Genomic DNA, 21812 nt, shown 5'->3' with positions numbered 1-21812 from the left:
CTCTCCTTCTCACTCCCCAAATGCGGAAAAGTTTAAATGATGCATGGCATTACCATACCTAACTGTCCCAAGTTTTCCTACCTTGTTCACATCCTCTTGACCTATCTAACCCCAAACCTATTTCCACTCTTATTTCTCTCCTTTATCAACTCACTACTACTCTGTCATTCTCTTTCAGCCCCTAGCTCTTTTTTTTTTTTTTTTTTTTTGTGAAGAAACATTTTATTAGGATGTTCTGCCAACTATTCCAGAATGTCAAATATTTTAAGTAAAATTGTGATTTTTGGTCACATTTTTTCAATATTTAAAATTTCTTAGACACACACATACACACAAAAACTCATTTTATCTCTGCTTATTAAAGTTCTAAAATAAGGTCCTTGTTAAAATAGAATAAATTAGCCTCGTGTGTGTATATGTGAGTATATACATGTTTTTCAGCCCCTAGCTCTTTATTAAACTCATTTTTTTGTTGCTGTTCACTCTTTTTTTGTGTTTGTGGTTTTATGTTCATTTCCAGTTAGTTGTAAAAGCAAAAATAGGAATAATAAAAGTTTAAGAGGCACAATGAGTGTCTAACTTAAGCAATTTGCAAGTGTTCCTGGCAACTGGTAGTCTGGTTTTTTTTTACTCTGAATCTTCCATTACTGCTTCTGAGTATTTCTCAAAGTATTCATACAGCCTGCTCTTATCATTTTGTAACTGAGAAATATAGTACATTATGGTCTAGAGAGACAACACATTTTAAATGCTCTGCCCACTATTTTTTTTATTTTTATTTTTTTATTGAATCATAATTGATTATACATATTTTGGGGATTCAGTGTTGACATATGTTGATCTAATCAATATTACAAGTATGTATATTGTTACAAATTTTACTTATTCTTTATGCCCCTTGTCCAATCTCTCCCTATCCTCTCTTCCTCCCCCCTCCCACCACTGATAACCCTAGATTTCTTCTCTCCCTCTTAAAAAGTAATGTTTACTCTGTTGCCTAGATGATCTGTCCGATGCTGAAAGGTGTGTTCAGGTCCCCCAATATTATCATAGAGCAGATGCTTCTTCTGTCACTCTGGAATGGGCTTTGTGGAGAGAGACATCTTCTTCTCTTCTTTGGTCTCTGCTGGTGACTCTCCTTGTGTCAATGCACTCCGGTGGCTGGCAGACCATATGCGTGGTGGTTGTGACGTCTAGCCACTTTCACAGCAGCTGTGGTTACTGTGGTGGCTGTGGTAAGCCACCCACATGGAGGTGATGTTTTTGGCATGCTCCTTGGCACTGGTGGTGTGCCTGGTTGTGGGTGGGAGGTCCGGTTCTTAGCTCCATACCCCGGGCGCCTGGGCGGGCCCCAAGGCAGTGGTGGTGTGCCTGGGCTGGAACTAATTTTTTGTCCTTTTACTTCTAAAACAGGGAAACTTCCTGTGGGAACCAGTACTTGAGCTGTGTGGTTGAGCTAAATTGCTGCTTTGCTTCTGTTTCCCTAGGGAAGACTTTTTGTGCAGCCCAGGGTTTAATGGTTGACCTTATAGGTACTTCTGGCTTTCCAGAGACCAGGAGCACCTGGGTTGTGTAAAAACTCTGATCTGGGCCTGAATCTTTTCATTAAACTGTACTCTATGCAATTCTGCATTCCCAACCAGTCACCTCTGAGTGGTCCTGCACTGACTGGGGGGCAGATCAGCTGTCCTTGATGTGTCCCAGTGTTCTCCTGGTGGACCTGTCTCCCCCACTGCCTGTGCTCCAAACACTTCCCATGGGATGGGCCCTGCATTGGTTCCTTGCAATGACTTACCAGCCTCTGAATGGCTCCCCTTTTTCAGCTGTTCTGGCTCTTTGCTCTTGCATGGGTCCACAGGAACCCTGTTAGCGGTCCTGCTGTCCTGGGGGTCACCAATGCCCTCTTCTTCCATCCAAAGGGCACAGCTGTGGCTTCTGCCCACAGCCTGAAATGCTCTGAGCAGATTTTTCTTTCTTTTATCGTGGCTTCTCACCCTTCATGAACTCTATAGGTCTCTCTTCCTCTTACCATGAGCTCCAGCAGCCGCAGCTTAGCTGTTGTTACATTTTTATAGTTGTAAATTGGTTGATTTGTGTGAGAGAGTGACCCTTCGGACTGTGTATTCCTCCATCATGACCAGAACTCTCTGTCTACTATTTTTTATTCCTGTTAAAATAGGCAAAACATAGTTACTTGATATGTGTGATTTTCAACCAGACATCACCACCTATTTACAAAGTGTTTATAAAACATTGCTTTTATTTATCTTTACTTGTGGAAATTAACTTTTATAAAGTAAACAAAACAAAATTCCACCTGTTTCAATAGTTCATATGATAAATTATGTATCAGTCTTTACTTGCAAGCACAAATTATTTAATATTAATTAAGTAATATTGTTTCCAAGTGTTTATTCTCCAATGATTTGGTGAAGATTAACTCTCAATTTTTAAATAAAGAATTGAACATGCTGATAAACCCTTTTCTGTAATTTTATTGATTTTCATTTTTGTTTTCCTTCTTTATGAGAAATTAAATTCTCATAAAGAATGTTGTATTTTTTTTAATGTACAATATGCCCTTCAGAGTGATGAAAGTTCACTTATGTAGATTCTGCCCTATTTGTAAATAGCAATAGCTATCATTTATTGAACACTTACTAAATATTAAGGATTGTGTCTTTATTTACACTATTGTATTTCATCATATAATTTTTTCAGATGAAAAATGAAAAGCTAATACCTTTTCCAAAGTTTTACAGCTAACATTTAAACCTGATAGGCATAAACACATGATTTACACAGAATATTTTAAATGTATTCATTTGAAGGATCTTTTAGTATTGCAAATTGCCAATAATAAATATAACATGTGAGGATTTCTTTGCACTGGTTTGTATTAGAATCCTTTAATAGTTAGCTAAAAAAATAAAATTGCTCCACAATTTAATTTTATTAAAGAGGATCAATTCTGGATATTTTTTTGTTTGCCTACTTGAGTAAAGATAATAATTTGTTTGCCTACTTGAGTAAAGATTATAATAATAATAATAATTATTATTATTAATTGAGTACTTATAATGTGCCAGGCATTATGCTAAATTCTTTATATACATTGTCTTAGATAATTTTCACAATCACCACAACCCTGTGTGGCATATATTTTATCTGGGTCACAAATACTTGTTTTTGATCATTTCAGGAGTGTAACTACATGGCTGAATACCAGAGCACAAATAGCAAAACAATTCAGTATAAAATGAAAAAAAATCAGTCATTAATTACTGGGTTGGTATCATTTAGGCTCCCAATTGTTGTACAAAACTCAACCAAGATCTATATTGAGTTCCATTACTTTGATTCTTAATGTGGCTAAATAGCCAAGGAGAATTAGTCTAATTCTATCAGCTCTAAAATTTCCAAATCATTTGAAAACATATAACTCTCACACTAAAAGATTCTTAAAATCTTAACTGTATAATTAAATGGTGATCACACCCACACATGCATGTGCAAAGAATACGGAAATAAGGGAAGAAAAATAATTATAGTAATAATGATAATAACAATACAATAATTAAATATTAGGATAGTAATGTTGGAAATGGAAGTTGTGGAAATTGAAATGAAATTTCTCTCCTCAATTAAAAAGTAATATCTTTATATTATCTTAAAATATTAGAGGGAAAGCCATTTTACAAAGGCTTCCTTCCCCTTGGCAAACTATTCTACAGAATCCTAGTAAGGCTTCACAGATGCTAGCCTACATTTTTAAAAGTTTACTTTAGTATTATAACTCAAGAAGAATTATCTGGGTCTTAAGTAGTTTACCATAAGGGACAGGATGCGGTTGGGAGATAATTTCAAAAAGGACTGAATAATTTAAAATTTAAAAATCTATATTAGTGGATATTTAGACACCAGTATTTAAGGTATTCTTTTAGTAATCTAGAAATATGTTGTTCAAAAACATCATGTCTTTTTTGTTGCATTTCCTTTTAATATAAAAAAGAATATGTAATGACAATTGAAAACATTTTACAACTAAAAAAGGCATATTACTGAAAGGAATAAAAAGTCATAGATAGGACAAAATAAAGTAATCATAAAAATTTTGGCAAGAGTTTCAAGTAAAGCAATCGTACATAGGTTATGATAAGCATGTAGAAAGATTTTATCCATAGCATGTAATCCAAAAACACCTTTCAGGTCTCTCCTGATCGGCCCTGAATAAAATTCTTACTTCGGATGACAAAAATGGCCCATCAATGTTGCTCATGCATTTCAACATAAAAATGGAATGGAATCACTGACTACAGGTAGAAACATGCAAAACTACTCAAGATAAATATGCTGCTTTGAGGCTACACATTCACTCCACTTTTGTCTGCCAACTTGATTTTTGAATTGAGCACTCATGGATAAAATATATGTGATTTAAAAAACTAGTGTGTTTTAAGAGTCAGTGTCATGTAATGTCATTCCTTTTGGCAAAATTTATGTTACATGGTATTAGACCATGGACTGAGCTAATGTAACATGATGCATTAAAAACTGCACATCATGATTGCAATATGTGTCAGAACAATGAATTGTTATATCAGATACCAACTCAGCTGTAAATAGGGCCCTCTGTTAGTCACTAACAAAAAGATTATATTTCTTGATGGCTGTGTATAATCCTATTGTTTAAAACATGCAGCCCCTTAACATCCCGTATTCTGTGACTGGTGGCCATTTAAGTTGCATGTTTAATACATACATACAATGAGGATAGTGCACATTACAAATGCCACAGTTGGAGATTTTTTTGTATTCACAGGTATCTTTCCTCCAAAGAAGAAAGAGACATATATATGGAGCTCTAACAGATTCTGTACGAGTTAGAAAATCCTTCTGGCTGCAAGTAACAGAAATCTCCTAAACAGTAGTTTAAATGAATAAGGATTTGTTTTTCTCACATAAGATTACCAGAGATAGGCAGCTCCTAGTTTTGGTCAACAGCTCAATGATGTCAGGACTGTCATCTCTGAAATTTTTGTCTTTCCCTCATGGTTGAAAGATGGATGTTTTAAGCTCCAGTTATACCATTTAGTTTCATGAAAGAAGTAGCAAAGAGGTAGTTCCTCCTATATTTGTCACTTTTATCAAGAAATCCAAAGCACTTCCAGCAGCCACCTACATATTTCCACTTACGTCCAGTTGCCCAGAATTGTGCACCTGGCCAACGCTAGCTGCAAGGGAAGCAGAAAAAGTGGGCCCTACAGCGGAAGCAGGCAAGGAAGAAGAATATTTGAATGGGTGTTGGGTGAACCAGTTAATAGTGTCTGCCGTAGATTCCAATAAAAATTTATAAATAGAACAGAAAGCATAGAATGGGGAAGGCTTAAAAATGTGGTAAGTCCATATGGAAGAAAAATTAGTATTGACTTCTATTTCACAGCATACAGAAACATGAATTCTAGATGGAATGTTGATCTAAATGTGAAAGGTAAAATAATAAATCATCTAGGATAAAACATAGGATAACATCTTCATGATCTTTGCTTATAGGCAAAGATTGCTTAAATAGAATACAAAAAGCATTAACCATGAAGGGAAAAATGTAGTAACTGAACTACTAAAATTTAAATCTAAAACCGAAAACTTCTGCTCATTAGATACACTAATAAGGGGGTGAAAGGCTAGCCACAGAGTTGGTTTTTCTCCGGTTTCTGGCTGTTACAAATAGTCCTCCCATGAACATTCTTATATGTCTTTTGGTAAACATATGTAAGCATTTGTGCTGAATACTTGAAAAAGAATTTATGGGTCATAGAGTATGCATAAGTTCAGCTTCAGTAGACCCTGTCAAGTAGCTTTCAAAGCAGTTGTTGGAGGGAGAGTAGAGTGGAGGAAGATATCACAATACATATATCCAACAAAGGATCCATATCCAGAATATATAAAGAACTGCTATAATCAATAAGAAAAAGACAATAGAAAAAATGGGCAAAAAGTTTGAATAACTAATTCACAAAAGAGGATGTTCAAATGGTTAGGAAACATGTAAAGATGTGGTCAGCCTTATTAGTCTTCCAGGAAATTCAAATTTAAACCGTGATGAAATAGCATTACACATCCACCAGAATGGCTAAAACTGAAAAGACAGACAATTGCAAGTGTAGGTGAGAATGTGGAGCAATTAAAACTCTCATACCCTGATGATGGAAGTGTAAATTATCTCAACCACTTTGATAAACTATTTGACAGAGTCTACTAAAGCTGAACATATCTGGCACACTTTATGACCCACAAATTTTTCTCCTAAGTATCCAGTACAAAATGCTTACCTATCATTACCAAAAGACACGTGCAAGAATGTTTCTGGAAGTACTATTTATAAAAGCTAGAAACTGGAACCAATCCAAATGCCCAACAGTAGAATAGATAACTGAATTATAATATATTCATGTGATGTAATACTATATAGCAATAGAAATGAACAAAGCATAGTAACAGGCAACATTATGTTGAGAGAAGGAACCTAGATACAAAAGAGTACACATTGTATGATTCCATTTCTGTAAAGTTCAAAAACAGGCAAACTAGTCTATGGTGTTGGAGGTCATTATAGTGGTTTCTTGGATGGGATGGGGGACAGATTGCGAAGGGCATAAAGGAGGCTTTGGGAGCACTGGCAATGGTTTCTTTCTTGATCTGATGTTTATTACATGGTTGTTTATTTTGTAAAATTTATTGAGCTATACTCTTATTTGTGTACAGTTCTTTATGTGTGTTATATTCCTGAATAAAAAGATTGCTTTCAGAAAGGTGATTAGCAGAACCAGCTTTGTGCCTAGACTATGGAAATGCCTGTTTCCTGAGTTTTGAAGGCTACAATGTTAAGAATCTCAGTTTGGGGCCACAAGTCCCAGGCCCTTTGAAACCATGAGAAATTGGTAATTCTTAGCACTACATGGACTGAGCAAAGTACTCTAGACAACTTCAACACAGCTGGGTGAGCTTGTTGGCCAGGGAGGATTGGAGGAAGAAAGAGGTTGTTAGACAGAGAGGGTACTGAACCAAACTGCACCAGATGATGGGCAGGGCAGAGCAATGAGGGGAACAGATAAGTGTGGGTCAGGGAGTGGGTGAGGGAGAGAGGAAGGCATATAGTTTTAAAAAGAAATATAACAAAACTAAAAACTAATATTGGGTAATTCCAAAGCATCCAGGGAGGATTGAACACACATGGATCAGTCATGGTAGGCTTTCTCTGTGAGGTGGATTTTTTAAAAATTATTTTTTTAAAGTTTATTTATTAATATCATTTTTTTTACATTCTATGATGCTGTTGCAGAGCAGCTGGGGGGAGGAGGAGGGGGAAATGGGAAGGAAATAGGGTGGGAGGAGGAAGGATGAGGGGTGGGGTTGAGGCCTGTGGCACCACCCCCCCATTCCTGCAGGGTAGACCAGGGGGCTTCCAGCAGTGGCTTGGTCATTGCTGGGCTGGGTCCAGATATCAGGTGTGTGTGGCTGAAGCCCTCAGCTCCCACCACCCCAGCTCAGGAGCCCAGGCACTTCTTGTGGAGGCTCAGTGGTTGTCACTGAGCTGGGGGCCGATGTCGGTGGGGCGTGGCTGCGGGTATCAGTGGGGAGTAGCTGTGGGTGTCAGTGGGGTGTGGCTGAGGCCTTTGGATCCCCACCTTCAGGACTGTTTGTGGGTGTCAGGGGTCATGGCTGAGGCCCCCAGCCCTCCCCTCTCCCTGGCTTGGTATCTCAGGGGACTTCTGGTCCTTTTAGGTTTTGTAGGTGTTCTTTGGTGATATGAGACCTTCACTAGTTAACATCAAACTTTGTCTCTGATCTGTGGGTATTTTGTTTTTTCTTTCAGTTCTGTGTTGGATTATTTGCTGTTCCTACCACTTAAACTCTGCACTGGAACTAATTTGTTGTCCTTTGCTTACTTCTAAAATGGGGGAAATTCCTGTGGGGACCAGTACTTGAGCTCTGTGGTTGAGCTAAATTGCTACTTTGCTGCTGATTCCCTGGGGAAGGCTTTTTGTGCAGCTCAGGTTTTATTGGTTGACTTTATAGGTACTTATGGGTCATGTGAGATACTGCTGGGTTGTGTAGAAACTCTGGTCTGGGCCTGAGTCATTTCAGTAAACTGCACTCCCTGCAATTCTATATTCCTTATCAGTCTCCTCTGAGTGGTCCTATGCCGATTGGGGGGAAGATCAGCTGTCCTTGCTGTGTTCCAGTATTCTCCTGGTTGGCCTGTCTCCCCCAGCGTCCATGCTCCAAACACTTCCCATGGGATGGGCTATGCACTGGTCCCTTGCAATGACTCACTGGCCTCTGGGTGGGTCCTTTTTTTCAGTTGCTGTGGCTCCTCAGTCTTATGTGGGTCCATGGGAACCCTGTTAGTGGTCTTGCTGGCCTGAGGGCCACGAAGGCCCTCTTCTCCCCTTCTGTCTCCAAGCAACTCCATCGGAAGTTGGAGCACAGCTGCGGCTTTTGTCAGCTCCTGCTCCCTGCACTCACCAGCTCCAGCTTTGAAGTGGCCAGACTCGAAATGGAGCAGTTCTTTCTTTCTCTCATCATGGCTTCTTCTGCACTCCGTAGGTCTCTCCTACTCTTCCCCTGAGCCCTAACGGCCCTAGCTTGGCTGTCATTGCTTTTTAATAGTTATAAATTAGTTGATTTGTGGGAGAGAGTGATGCTGGGGACTGTCTATTCTGCCATCTTGCCTGGAAGTCCTCTAGGAAGTGCATTTTGATCTTGGATTTAAACTAAGGGTCTTGGAGTGGTAGGATAGAAGGGCATTCCAGAGCCAGTCACAAAAGTAGAATGAGTACATCAAGGGTAGGGAAGCATAAAGACGTCAGATGGATGTCTTTGCAGGAAGGTCCCAAGAAACAGGAAAACAAAAGAGGCTCTACCATGCATTTCTTGGGGGACTTCCTCAGGAAGAGGCTGCTAGAGCTCACTGGAGGTGTGCCTCATTTTATACAACAGACATATTTTTGAAAATATAAAAGTCAAAAGTTGTTGAGCATCTACTATGCATCAGCCACTGAGCTAGATGTTTTAACCCTCATAGCTACTCTGTAAAGTCGGCATTATTATATCCATTTTTCAGATGAAGAAACAGGTCAACAGCGCCGTTAAGTAGCCAGTGTCAACTAGCTATTGAAGGCTGGAACCTCCAGCATAACCGGGTTTGTCTGACCACGAAGCCCAAGCTTCTGTATGTCACATGCACTTTTGCAGGTTAAATACTTAAGATATGGGCCTGACCCTGGCTCACTCGGGAGAGTGCAGCGCTGGGAGTGCAGCTGCGCTGAGAACGGCGAGGCCGCGGGTTTGGATCCTACATAGGGATGGCTGGTGCGCTTGGCTGAGCGCGGTGCAGGCAACACCACACCAAGGGTTGCGATCCCCTTACCGGTCACAAACAAAACAAAACAAAACAAAACAAAAAACTTAAGATACACTAGAGATGATGATTATTTGAAGAAGTCCTACAGTCATTTCCTCTGTAAGGCACACTACCTACAAACATTTTTGCAGGGGTTTGAAGTAAAGGGTAAAGATTATCTTGACTGTGTACATGATGGTAGTTTATTTCATTAAATATACGTCACTTTGCCTCATTTGACACCAGACAATGACACCGAAAATATCCTTAATACACTTTTTACGTCACCCCGTTCATTAAGCAGACAGTCTGGTTAAAGCAGTGTCCCGGCCAAACCAATCGACCCAGGGAGCTAGTGAAGTTTCCTAAAACGCCCAGGCTGCGGAGACAGGGAAAAGTGTAACTTGTACCCAAACTAAAAGAAAGGTTGGCCGAGCGAGAGGAGGGCAACGCTCCGCAAGGGGGAAGCGGGGTGAGGGCGGGAGACAGCGGGCGCAGAGGATCACCAGCCCCGGACCCAACGCCCCCGGAACCCGCCCTCGTGTGTGGCAGGGCCTCGCCGCCCTGCGCATGCGCACGGGGCCGCGGCGGCCACGCCCACACGACCGCCTGCTCCGCGCCGTCGCCCTCTGCGGTCACCCGGGCTCTCCGCCCCTCCTTCCTGCGACGCTCCAGGGACCATGGCTGATCCTCGCGTAAGGCAGATCAAGATCAAGACCGGCGTGGTGAAGCGGTAAGGAGCCGCGAGTTGCGCAGCCGCTTGCGCCTCCTCTCCCTCGCCTCCTGGCGGCCCGCGAGGCCGGGCGGAGCGCAGGCCCGAGGCAGGCGCCGGACTCCAGGCCTCACCTGGGGCTCTGCGTCCGGCGGGGAAGGGCAGGGACGGAGAGGGTGCTCACACGCCCGAGCCCGCGGGCTGGGACACGCCCCTTACCCTGTCTCTCCTCTCAAAAACCGCCCCGACTGGCGGCGAGGGTCGGCGGCGGCCCCGCCCCCCGGCGCCCGCGGTCGGGGAGGTGGTGGGTAACGTGCGGCGGCCTGGACTCGGAGGGCGGGCCGCACCTCTGTCCCGTGCCGCCTGTGTGCGCGCGCCCGCGTCTCCTTGCTGAATTTGCGGGGGGAGGCGATTCCATCAGTTACCTGCCCTCAGGTGGACGTGAAGGCAGGTTCTGAATTTTAGGGGCACGCCGAGAGCCCGGGCCTCGTAAAAAATGAGACGATGGTAGAGCCCTGGGACCTTCTAACATGGCTGGCGTGACTCGCAGACTTTGAGGACTGAGGCATGAACTTACAGCCTACTCGGCAAACTACTGTAGCCTCATTTTCTCTCGTTAACTGCCCTGAAGTTCGACCCAGAGGATTCGGGATGCTGTTTAAATAACTCTCATGGGTAGGGCAGTCCTGTAATTTGCCCTCCTTCCTGACTGCTGGTAGATACTCCAGTGCTCATTAGAACTTCATTGTTCAGGCCCAAGAAGATCAAACTGTTTTTGATGAATCAGTCTGAGAGAAAAGATAAACAGCCTTCTGAAGAAGCAGGTTATTTTGCAGTAGAAATGTCTAATCCTAAATAACTGGCTTCTTTCTGTACTGATAATTTCCATCAGAGGAAGGACAAGACAAAAGAGAGAATAAGTTCACTATTTAAGATGTCTTTGAGTTTTAGCACAGCATAACACTGTACTTCCCTGGAAGCTTTATTATTAAGGTAGTAAAGAAATAGTATGAGTAGTAGTAAAATGCACAGCCTTTTCTGAAATGAGACTGTTTGGGTTCAAATCTTGATTCTACCATTTATTATGTGTCCTGGCATATATTACATTGCGCTATGCCTCTGTTACCTCATTTGTAGAATAGAGTAAGTACCCATCTCAGGCAGTTGTTGCAAGAAACACCTCCTATGCAGTTTAACACGGAATGTGGCAAATGGAGAGTGGCTAATAAATGTTAACTAGTAATAATCTTTGTATTCCCGTTTCATAGATGAGAAACTGAGGTTTAATAAAGTTAAAAGAAAAAAAACAAACTTGTATAAGGTTACACTGCTAGTGGCAGAAAAAGGAAAAGAAAAAAGGTTTCTATCCTCAGTTTTCTACTTTAAGGTACAATGCTTTAATAAAGGGTATTTTTAAATTTTATGATAGGAGGGGAATTGAGATGTATAATTGGAAATATAAATAATTCGTACTATCATTCAGCCCAGAATTCTGTTGTTCACTTTTGCTAGACTTACTTTGGTTATGTCATTTTAGTCAGTATATTTGGCAGAAGTACCAGGGTATATTGGAGGGTGCTTTAGAGCGAAGTCATGAGAAATGACTTCTTATGGTAGTTTTCCATTAATTACCTGCATGAACTTGACATTTCTCATCCTAGTGATCTATAATTTATAAAGTTACTCAGTTCAAGTAGTTATATGCTTACAATACATATTTCTAGAGAAAACACACAGTAATAAACTAAGGTTTTAGGCTTTCAAAAATTCTCAAGTACTTGTGTAAACTGCCTGGAAATTTTTGTGAAACCCTTCCATAATTTATTAAATCTCAAATTGCTTATAAATTAATGGAAATGTCTATCATACATTTTTTCTTCGCTTTTCTGTTACATTTTCATGTAAATGGTCCTCTTATGTAATAAAATGTGATGTATTTTTTAAAAAACCTAAAATTTCTGTTTTAGTTCTTTATTTTACCTTGGTATATAACCATCTAAATTCACAAATATTATTTTCGGCTCTGTCTTCTGTTATTTTCTCCTGAAAATTATTTTACTTTGGCGTTCTTCACCTTCTACTGAGTATCCTGTTTTTAAAAATCTACATTTTATCTTAGCAAAGAAAAAAAAAATAGATGAAGCAGGTACGGCAGCATATTAGTAGTTGTTGGGGCTGAATGATTATGGGGCTTCACTATATTCAAGATCATTCAGGCCCAACCACTATTAATATGCTGCCATACCTGCCTCATCTATTTTAAATTTAATTTTAAATTATGTTTAAAATTTTTCATGATAAAATGGGTTTGAAAGATATGCTTTTTTTCCTGCTTTCTCCAAATTTGGTTTCAAAGACTTGATTAGTTTCATGATTCAGACATGTTCTTGGTTTGGTGAAAGGGATTCTGTTTATAGGTTTTTTAAAGCAATGGTCTAAAAATTAGTTTTTGTTCTCGACACCCTTTTTCTAGTCAAGTGTTAGTTTCCTGTAGCCTCATTTCTCTTCAGAAGTCACAGCTTGTATTTGGAAGAAGAGCTTTAAAGTAATCATTCATTTCCCTGGTTCCTTCAGTTTTCTCTCGAGAAATTGAGAGTCACTAGAAATTATATTCTAGATATTTGTTTTGGGTAGGCTGTAATAGGAAGGTAGATTCTTAAAGTTCAGTATCTAATCAAATCTGTTGGAACACTTGAGATGATTCAAAAGTTCCCAGTAGTGGGTCTTAGGAAGAATTCTGGACAGGCAGGTGGAATATGGAAACAGGCAATAAATAGATGGGGCTATTTGGCATCAAGGAGGTTGAGCAATGAGTGGAATATAGCCATTTCTGCATTTTGGCAAAATGGTGGAGGCAATCTAGTGGATGGCAGCTCATGTTAGGAAAGTAAAAGTGAGTTTCAGGGGCGGTATTTTTATACCCTAGGGAAATAGGCTGAAGCCTCACAGTGCCTTAGCCCTAGAGAAACTTACAAGGTAAAAGGTTTGATTTCTGGAAATGGTTTTCGAGAGAGAGATTAGATCACTAGGAACAACGAAAGAGTCCAGTTACTACGAATGACTTATAAGGAGAGAGTTGGACAGCAATGAGGCTGACTTGGTGCTGAGTCTCTGACCCTCAGGGCTCTTTAAATATCTTCCTCTCAGCAACAGAATTGTTTTTTAAGGGCTAATTCTGTTTTTGAGGGCTAATTTGGGTAGGCTGTACTAGGAAGGTAGATTCTTAAAGTTTAGTATCTAATCAAATCTGTTGGAACACTTGAGACAATTCAAAAGTCGTTGAAACTAGAGAGATGTGTGCACTAGAGACTGGATGGGTTTTTATACTGTTTCTTTGAACAGCAGCCTTTGTTCACATGTGACTCACTATAGTGGATATTAGTTGGTAAGTCTGGGTCAGGCTGGTTGGCTCTTTTTTTTTTAAGATTTGCGTCTCTGTTTCTGGCAGATTACTAGACACTGATATCTGTGACAGGGTCACAGCTAATCTGGCAACCCTAGCAGGGAGATACCAAATTCTTCCCCAGCACAGAACTGTGAAATCCCTATTTTTTGTTATCTAGGTGGCCTCATTGTCCTGATTTGCCTGGGACTGAGGGATTTCCCAGGATGTGGAACATTCATTCCTAAAATCAGGCAAGTCTCAGGCAAACCAGGATGATTAGTCACCCCTCCTGTAACTGTTTTGTTTGTGCCATGGTTTATTTGGAGGCTATTTGCTGATAGTACAACTGTGAATTGTGCATTGTACCTTATTTAAATTAAAACTTAAATGCTTTGTGTAAACATGAACCCTTGCCAGAGTAGCCTTTTTTCTGTATTAATTTAAATTGTTAATGAGTTAGAAAATAATTTTTACTAAAGTAGAAAAAAATATAGAATTGATGTTTCCTAAATGTTGATGTGGTATTTCAGCTAAATGACTATGTCCACTTAAGTTTCCAAGTAGGATCTGTGTTTATAAAATAATTTTTTTATTAGGCTTGTGGTTAATTCAATAAATTCTTCTGCAAGAAAAAATGCTTTAATTCAGTAAAGCCTGTTGAACTAGCCCACTGGTGAGTGAATTATTGGTTAAAAGTACTTTCTTAATCTTCTTATAACAACTTTAGATTGGTAATGGCTTAAAATTCATCATGAACAAAGCATGTTAGGGCATTGGAAGTAGCACTGACATTGGCCCATAGTTTTCCTCTGATTAAATGAAAGTGACACCAGTAGATTAGAATGAGACTAGGACAATTCACACTGCAATTGTGTTAGTTTAACTTTAACAATCTTTTAACACTCTTGTTTAAATGTAGCTGACATACCATAATTACAAATCTACAAGCCTTGATTATAGAATTTTACATCATGAATCTGTGGGGAAATTGTATTGATTTTTTTTTTTTTTTTAATAAAGTAAGCACTGTTCCCAAACTGTGGCATCTTCCCAAGTTTGTTTATACCTACACCTCTCATATATAACCATGTATGGTGTATATACTATGTATAGAAGGCATAAAAACAACATAAAAGGTAACTAAAATCTCCACATTGTTTATTCAATATATAGTATACTGATATAAAAAGTGAAAAATGCAAATAACTTATATACTTAGGTAAGACAGAGAGAGAAAGTTTTTCCCCCTCAGCATTAGCTGTTTATATACTTCCCATATTTATAGTAATGACAGAGAGAAGTGTGGTATGATATCTGGGAGAGATTAAGGATATAGCCCTGCAAAGTATTTTTGTAAGCTTTGCTAGCTTTGTTTTCTTTTCTCCTCTTCTGCATCATACCACTTTGGTTTGAGTTAAAGTAAGCTCAGCCAGAATGACCACCTTTCTGCCTTGAAATTTAGTCAGCTCTTTTTCGAATTTCAGTAATATATCCAGTTCTCCAAAGTGGTGGTCGGAGGCAGTGTCAAAGTGTATTGCGGGTGATCGGCTCTTCACATTCTGCCAACTACTTGGCAAGCGGTTACTCTTAGCAGCTACACAGCTGGCAACCAGATGTCTCTTCAAGCTGGAAAGGGAGAAAGCGAAGGCCACTCATGACCATGGTTTTCCCAACACAAGCTATATTATTCTGCGAGTTGAATGTGAAGATGAAAAATCTTTTGTCTTGTGTGTGTGTTTGTGTGTATGTGTATGGATGTGTTTTGTGTGTGTTCAATGAATTTTTGTTTGTTAGGAAATTTTGAAAATGTGTAGTAAGCAAGGTTAGGAAATTTTGTTAATAATGGCAGTCTAAAACTTAGGATGTAAATGCTGAGATGTGCAATCTGTCTATTCCTGTACTCTATTTCCAATAATATATTTATAGAAGAACATAGTAATGTCCTATTGTGATGCTGTTATGTGCCCATATAGAACAGTTTTTTTCTTAATAACCTGTCATAGATCTGACTGATCCAAATTTCACTTATTTAGCAGCCTCTCCCAGAACCTTCATCTTACTGTCTTTGAATCACCTGGTATGGTGTTGGCACATAATACTTAATGACCTGGAAAAGTTAGTTAACCTTTAAAAGCCCCAGTTTTCTTAGCCAGAAAATGGGGTTAATGATAGTATCTTTCTCATATTGTTAGGAGAATTAAATAAGGTAATCATGTAAAGCACTTAGCCCAGATGCCTGATATGTAGTAAATGTTCAATATATGTTGAATGCTATCATTATGAGTATTATCATTAACGTCTATCTTAATATTTTTGTGCTGCTATTACAGAATACCTGAGACTCAGTAGTTTATAAATAACAGAAATTTATTTCTCACAATTCTGGAGGCCGGGAAGTCCAAGATCGAGGTGTTGGCAGGTGTCTGGTGAATCCCTGGTCTCTGCTTCTAAAATGGTGCCTTGAATGTTGCGTCCTCACACGTCAGAAGGGCAAAAAAGGGCCCAATGCCGTAAGAAGCCTCTTCTATAAGGACCTCAGTCCCATCACAGGGAGGAGTTCTCATGACCTAATCACCTCCTAAAGGTACCACCCCTAAGCCCCAGCAAAAAATCTTCTGTTTATATCAATTATCTTGGTTTTTTTACAGTTTAAAAAATATTATATCAGTATCACACACAGTGCTACATCAGTATTACCACAATGTGGCAAGATCAGTTTCACTCTTTTATTGTACTTTCATTAAGTTTATTGTAGTGAAGAACAGTCAAGTGAATTTTGGAGAGCACTAATTCTAAAATCTATAAATGATTCACCACAATTATTGTAAGACCTTCTTACGGTTCTAGTGCTAGATTATAGTTATTTCCAAATCCTCCTTAATGTCTTGTTTTTAACTGAGTTCCTTGTTGCAATCCTTTCACTTGTGCTAAAGAAATATCTTATGGAGCTGTGTGTGTATATTCTAACTCAGTGTTTACTTGTCTATACAGGATATTGGAGCAAGTGGACATCAACTTAGTTTTTCATTAAATGTTCCTCAGCTTCTGAATAATACTCATATAATATTTTTAATATGGCATTCATTGCTCAAAATACATTTGTACTCCATGAAACTTTTGAAGGCCTATAAGTCTACTGAAGTGTGTTTTGAACTTAGGTATTAGTATAGTATTATAATTTTGATTTCCAAACCTAGGATGTTATGTTCTAAGGATTCTGCATTATATCAAGATATACAAAGATTTTCTTAAGGCCAAGTAGTTCTTTTCATCTTTTCAGGGACCAGATGGCTGCTATCTAATACACCATTGCTTTTCACAAAATAGGCATTTGATATTTGTCAACTGAGTCAAGGAATGAAGGAAACTAGAAAAGAGGTTATATGAGGCAGAACACCACAAGTCTGAAAATAAAAGTTTGCTTCACAACTAAAAGTGAGAGACTTAGAAATGGAAAAAGAAAAGAAAAACAACAGCTGTAAATAATAACCTCCCTCAAATAATTAGACATTTTTCAGAGTAGTATTTTTATTAGAGATGTAAAAGATAGAGAAATATATTTATATCAAATATTTGTTTAAAAGCTAATAGCTTTACAACATTTTTTTTTAACTAGGAGACTAACGTAGAAAAATTTTAAATTATTAAAGTTCTATTGAAAAAGGTTTTGTAGTTTATGTAGAATTAACCAAAATACTGTCTCTTTGATTCTAGTTTGAGAGAGAGAGAGAGAATTTGTGTTTAACTGCCTATTGTTAAATTACTTATGGAAGTAGGCCCACCCACCCCAGGTTATTTTTTTGGAAACCTAAGAAAAATAGTAGAAATATAGGTATGTAGAAATCAATCTCATTATGGATAGTAGGCAGTATTGCAAGGATACTTAAAATTGCAAAGGTTTGGTCCTAGTCATTTAGGAAGTTATACTCTGTTAAGTTGTACAGTATACACGTATATGAATATTTATTCCTAGAACTTTAAGTATGAATGTACTGGTGTATTTTTTCATTCTCATGTTGATGGACATTTAGTTAAGTTTTTTTTTTTTTGGCCCCAGTTTTTCACTTTTATAAGTGATGCTGTAGTGTACATATATATGCTACATATATGATTCCTAGTACAAATATGTAACAGTTAGTATAAGGCACAACTTTCCAAAGAGTGGGCCCAGAATGGATTATAGGTGTGTGGAGGTATAGCTCTACTCAGCCATCAGTCTGGCCAGGTGTGGCTAAGAGCAGCCATGAGATATACAAGAGTATTTCAAAAAGTTCATGGAAAAATAGAATTTAAAGGTAGTACGAATCTTTTCATGAACTTCTTAAAGTATCCATGTATGGGAGAAGAGCTTTTTGGACAGAAAGAACAACAAATACAAAGCCTTGAAAAAGGGAGTAAGGTTGCCTTGTTTGAGGGGCAGCAACCAAGTGAGAGAGGAAGAGTAGGAAACTCAGAAAAACAGGAGGGAGAGGGTACGGATCTTATGAGGTCTTACTGTAGGGACTTGGGCTTAAGGCTCAAATCAGATGTCACCACCTTTGTAAAAGTTTCCTGGCTGTCTCCAAAGTTAGTACTCCCTTCTCCATGTTCCCAAAGAACTTTATAGTTTTCATCAAGATAGTAGTAAAAGCTATCTGTTCTATTCACCAGGCTAGTAGTTTCTAAAGTATGATCTAGGGACCCCTTGGGCTCTTGAGACCCCTTCAGGGGTGCTGCAAGGTAAAAGTTATTTTTATAGTAATACTGAGACATTTTTTGTTTTTTTGACTTTCATTTGCTCACAGTTGTACAATGGAGTTTTCCAGGGGCTATGTGATATGTGGTATTGCAACAGGTTGAATGCAGAAGCAATATGAGAATCTAGCTGCATGTCATTCAGACATTTAATAAAGTAGTGCTATTCTTCTCATTATTTTTTGAAAATATAATTATTTTTCATAAAATACATTATTTTTGTTAACATTGTAATATATTTATTTTTAAGTGAATTAACAAATGTATTTAAAATTTTTCTAATTTAAAAAATAAGTATTTTTTAAATTTCTGTTTTAATTTATAATACAGTAAATATTAATAGGTATAATTCACATAAACCAAAGCTCCTTGGGGTCTTTGGTAGTTTTTAAGAGTATAAAAGTTTGGAGATCAAAGAGTTTGAGAACCATTGCACTAGAACAGTAATTTGCAAACTTTCTTATATAAAAGAGTCATCCTGAGTACTTTGTGAAAATGCACTTACCCAGGCTCAACCCTGATGATTCTAATTCTAAGTCTAGGGCAGGATCCAGGAGTTTGTATGTTTTACAAGCCCTTGCATAATTCCTTTTCATATGTTCCTCTAACTACACCTTAAGAAGTATTGTACAATTCTGTGAGCTCCTGGAGGTGCAAGACTGTTTTATTCATGTTTGTACCTTTAGCATACTAGTCTAGTATATTGTAGATGTTCAATAGTGTTGAATGACTCAATGGGAATTGAGAGTAGAGTTGAGATTCAGTTAACATCGAGCAAGATGTTTTCTTGTTTGGAATGGCGAATTTAAATTGGGATGGATAGCAGTGACTCTTGAGTTATATGAGGAAAAAGAGATAGAGAATTGTGAATTGTTTGGTTAATTCTAACAGAAGAGAGGAAATCACTCTAACACTTTATTTATGTTTTTGATGAATAAAATGTCTTTCATCTATATATATTTTCCTGTTAGCTGATACTTACCCCTCCACATGCTAAAAATATTGTTAAGATAACTCTATGAAAAAATTTTCCTAAATATATATTTGTTTCATCATATTACACTGAACTTTTCAATAAATCAGTGTTTTCTCTATAGCTGGGGTGATATTGCTACAAACACTTAAAAATAGGTGAACAAAGAGTTAAAACTAAAAGTGAGGGATTTAAGATGTGTTATAAGGAGTGAATGCAAATTAATTACCCCAACAATATTTTCTTTCTTTGGATTCTAGTTGTACAAAATTGAATTAATCCTAATACTTGGTTTATGCCACACACTCATTGTTGGTACATGCGTGACCCTTTTTTGTTTTTGTATGCCTGTATTTATTACTTTTAAATAATACTGTATATTAATAACATGAACCCATCACCTAACCTAAGAACTAAAATAGTGATAATAACATATCTAATTTTGTGCTACTCTCCCACCTGAGGTAACTATTTTTAATCTTGTGTTTATTATTACCTTGCTTTTTTTTTGTTTTATATAATTTTTATCATTTGTATATTACTAAGACATATATTGTTTAGTTTTATTTTTTACTTTGCAGAAAAGGGCATCTTCTGGGACTTATTATTTTTCACCCAGTGTTATGTTGGTAATATTCAGCCATATTTTTGCATTTAGGTGCAGTATATTTTTCTTGACTATTGTGTAATATTCCATTGTGTGATAATACCACAATTTATCCATTCTTCTATGGATGGGCATTTGGTTTGTTCCAGTTATTGTGTTTTTATGTACATTCTAATTCAAGTTTCTGGTGATGATGTGTATACTCAGGAATGAAATTGTTGGGCTATAAAGATGTGACCACTGTACTTTTTTATAAGATAATGGATGTCATAGTCAGTCCGGGCTGCTCTAACAATGTACCATAGACTGAATGGCATGTAAACAACAGAAATTTATTTCTTACATTTCTGGAGGCTGGAAGTCTGAGATCAGGGTGCCAACATGGTTGGGTTCTGCTGAGGACCTCTTCAGGTTGCACACTGCTATCTTCTTGTATCCTCACATGGCAGAAAGAAGTCTAGAGAGCTCTCTGGGGTCTCTTTTATAAGGCCTCTAATCCTATTCATGAAGGCTCCACCCATTGACTTCATTACCTCCCCAAAGCCCTACCTCCTAATGCCATTACATTGGGGGTTAGGATTTCAATATTTGAATTGGGGGGAGGGGGATGGTGAGGACACAAAAATTCAGTCCATAAAAGTGCCAAATTGTTTTCCAAAGGGATTGTACTATTTTATTATATTCCCAACTGTATTGTATGAGAGTTGCTTTCATTGATTCACATCATCTCCAATGCTTGATAGACTTCTTGATTTTACTCTATTAATACTGTTTTTGTTTAGTTTTCATTTTGGAAAAAAATTTTAAATTTTTGATTATCTTTTTAAATGAGCATGCCCAAAGATAAATAGTAGAAGTTAAAATGGGGTGTAAGGCTCCAGCTCCACAATCACATACTTAATCATCTCCTTTCCCTTTGTGTAGAATGATGTATATGCCTTAGGTACCCAGGGTTTTTGTGAGGTTGGGAGGGGAAAAGGGCAACCCTACCCATTTCCAGGATTGTGCATTCTGTCAGGGTGTCTGGGGGATGAGGGGAGGCCTATAGATAGAGGTCTGGATGAACCCTCTTGGTGCTGGATTGATCAGGAGCTGAGGCCAAAGAAGGCCAACAATATTACTTTTTAAATGATTCTTTTCCTTACTGTCATGTTAATTCTGATTTATGATACCTTAAGTTCTTAAGTTTGGCATAGCATTTCTAAAGAAAGATTGAATTTTTTATTGGTAATGTTGTTTAATTTTTAATACAGTACTGTATGGTTTTGTAATTGTCACTGCTATACGTTTAAAAATCTGGCAGACATATGAACCCTTTATCATCTTTACTTGTCCCCAGCACCACCACCACAAACAAGTGCAAGTTGTTTATTTCCATTTATTTATATCTTTTTTTATTCAGTATATCCCATTGGAATTAGAAAATAAAATGTCTCAAAATTGGTATTTTTATTTTCTATGTTTATATTACTATTTTAAAACTATCCTAGCATTTCTAGTATTAGATTAAATAGAAGTGGTCTTAAGAGCCAACTTTGGCTTTTATTTGTTCGTAAAAAGAATAATTATGATAATTATCTTCTAAATGGGCAATATTGTACATAGTATTTTGTGATGACTCTGTATCTTCATTGTGAACTTCTTCTAGTGAATACTGTTATTGCCTTTTCACTATTTTTTCATCTCTTGATATCTACCGGTATTTTCATTCTAGTATCAACCATCCTTCCCTACATATACACAGCCTATGTTCTTGGAAGGAAACTGCCTCACCTCCAGTTGTAGGAGAGGCCTAATTATGTTCCATTTCTCTGGCCACAGAAATTGATTCTGGGGGTCATGTGACTTAGGCTGATCTAAACAGGATACATTTCAGACTCTTGCTTAGAACTGTGGGAGAGAAGTACCTTGTTCATGTAACTCTGATTGTGGCTGGAAGCCTTCTTTTAGCATTAGAGTATCTGGACTTGGGAGGTAGTTTGTGTTATGGATAGC

At 38.0% G+C, this 21812-nt stretch overlaps 1 protein-coding gene across 1 annotated transcript in view; it reads left to right on the top strand.

The window, feature by feature from the left end:
- The first annotated feature begins 10005 nt into the window (after positions 1 to 10005).
- The window catches only part of TBCA (tubulin folding cofactor A), a 79734-nt gene continuing 67927 nt past the window's right edge, over positions 10006 to 21812 (top strand). Inside the window, exon 1 of the mRNA XM_063087524.1 lies at positions 10006 to 10139. Coding sequence (XP_062943594.1) covers positions 10087 to 10139 — 53 coding nt within the window. The 5' untranslated portion in view covers positions 10006 to 10086. The remainder of the gene's footprint in view (positions 10140 to 21812) is intronic.

The sequence above is a fragment of the Cynocephalus volans genome, chromosome 2 (assembly GCF_027409185.1).
Source record: "Cynocephalus volans isolate mCynVol1 chromosome 2, mCynVol1.pri, whole genome shotgun sequence".
NCBI lineage: Eukaryota > Metazoa > Chordata > Mammalia > Dermoptera > Cynocephalidae > Cynocephalus > Cynocephalus volans.
This window is presented reverse-complemented; position numbering and strand designations above follow the sequence as displayed.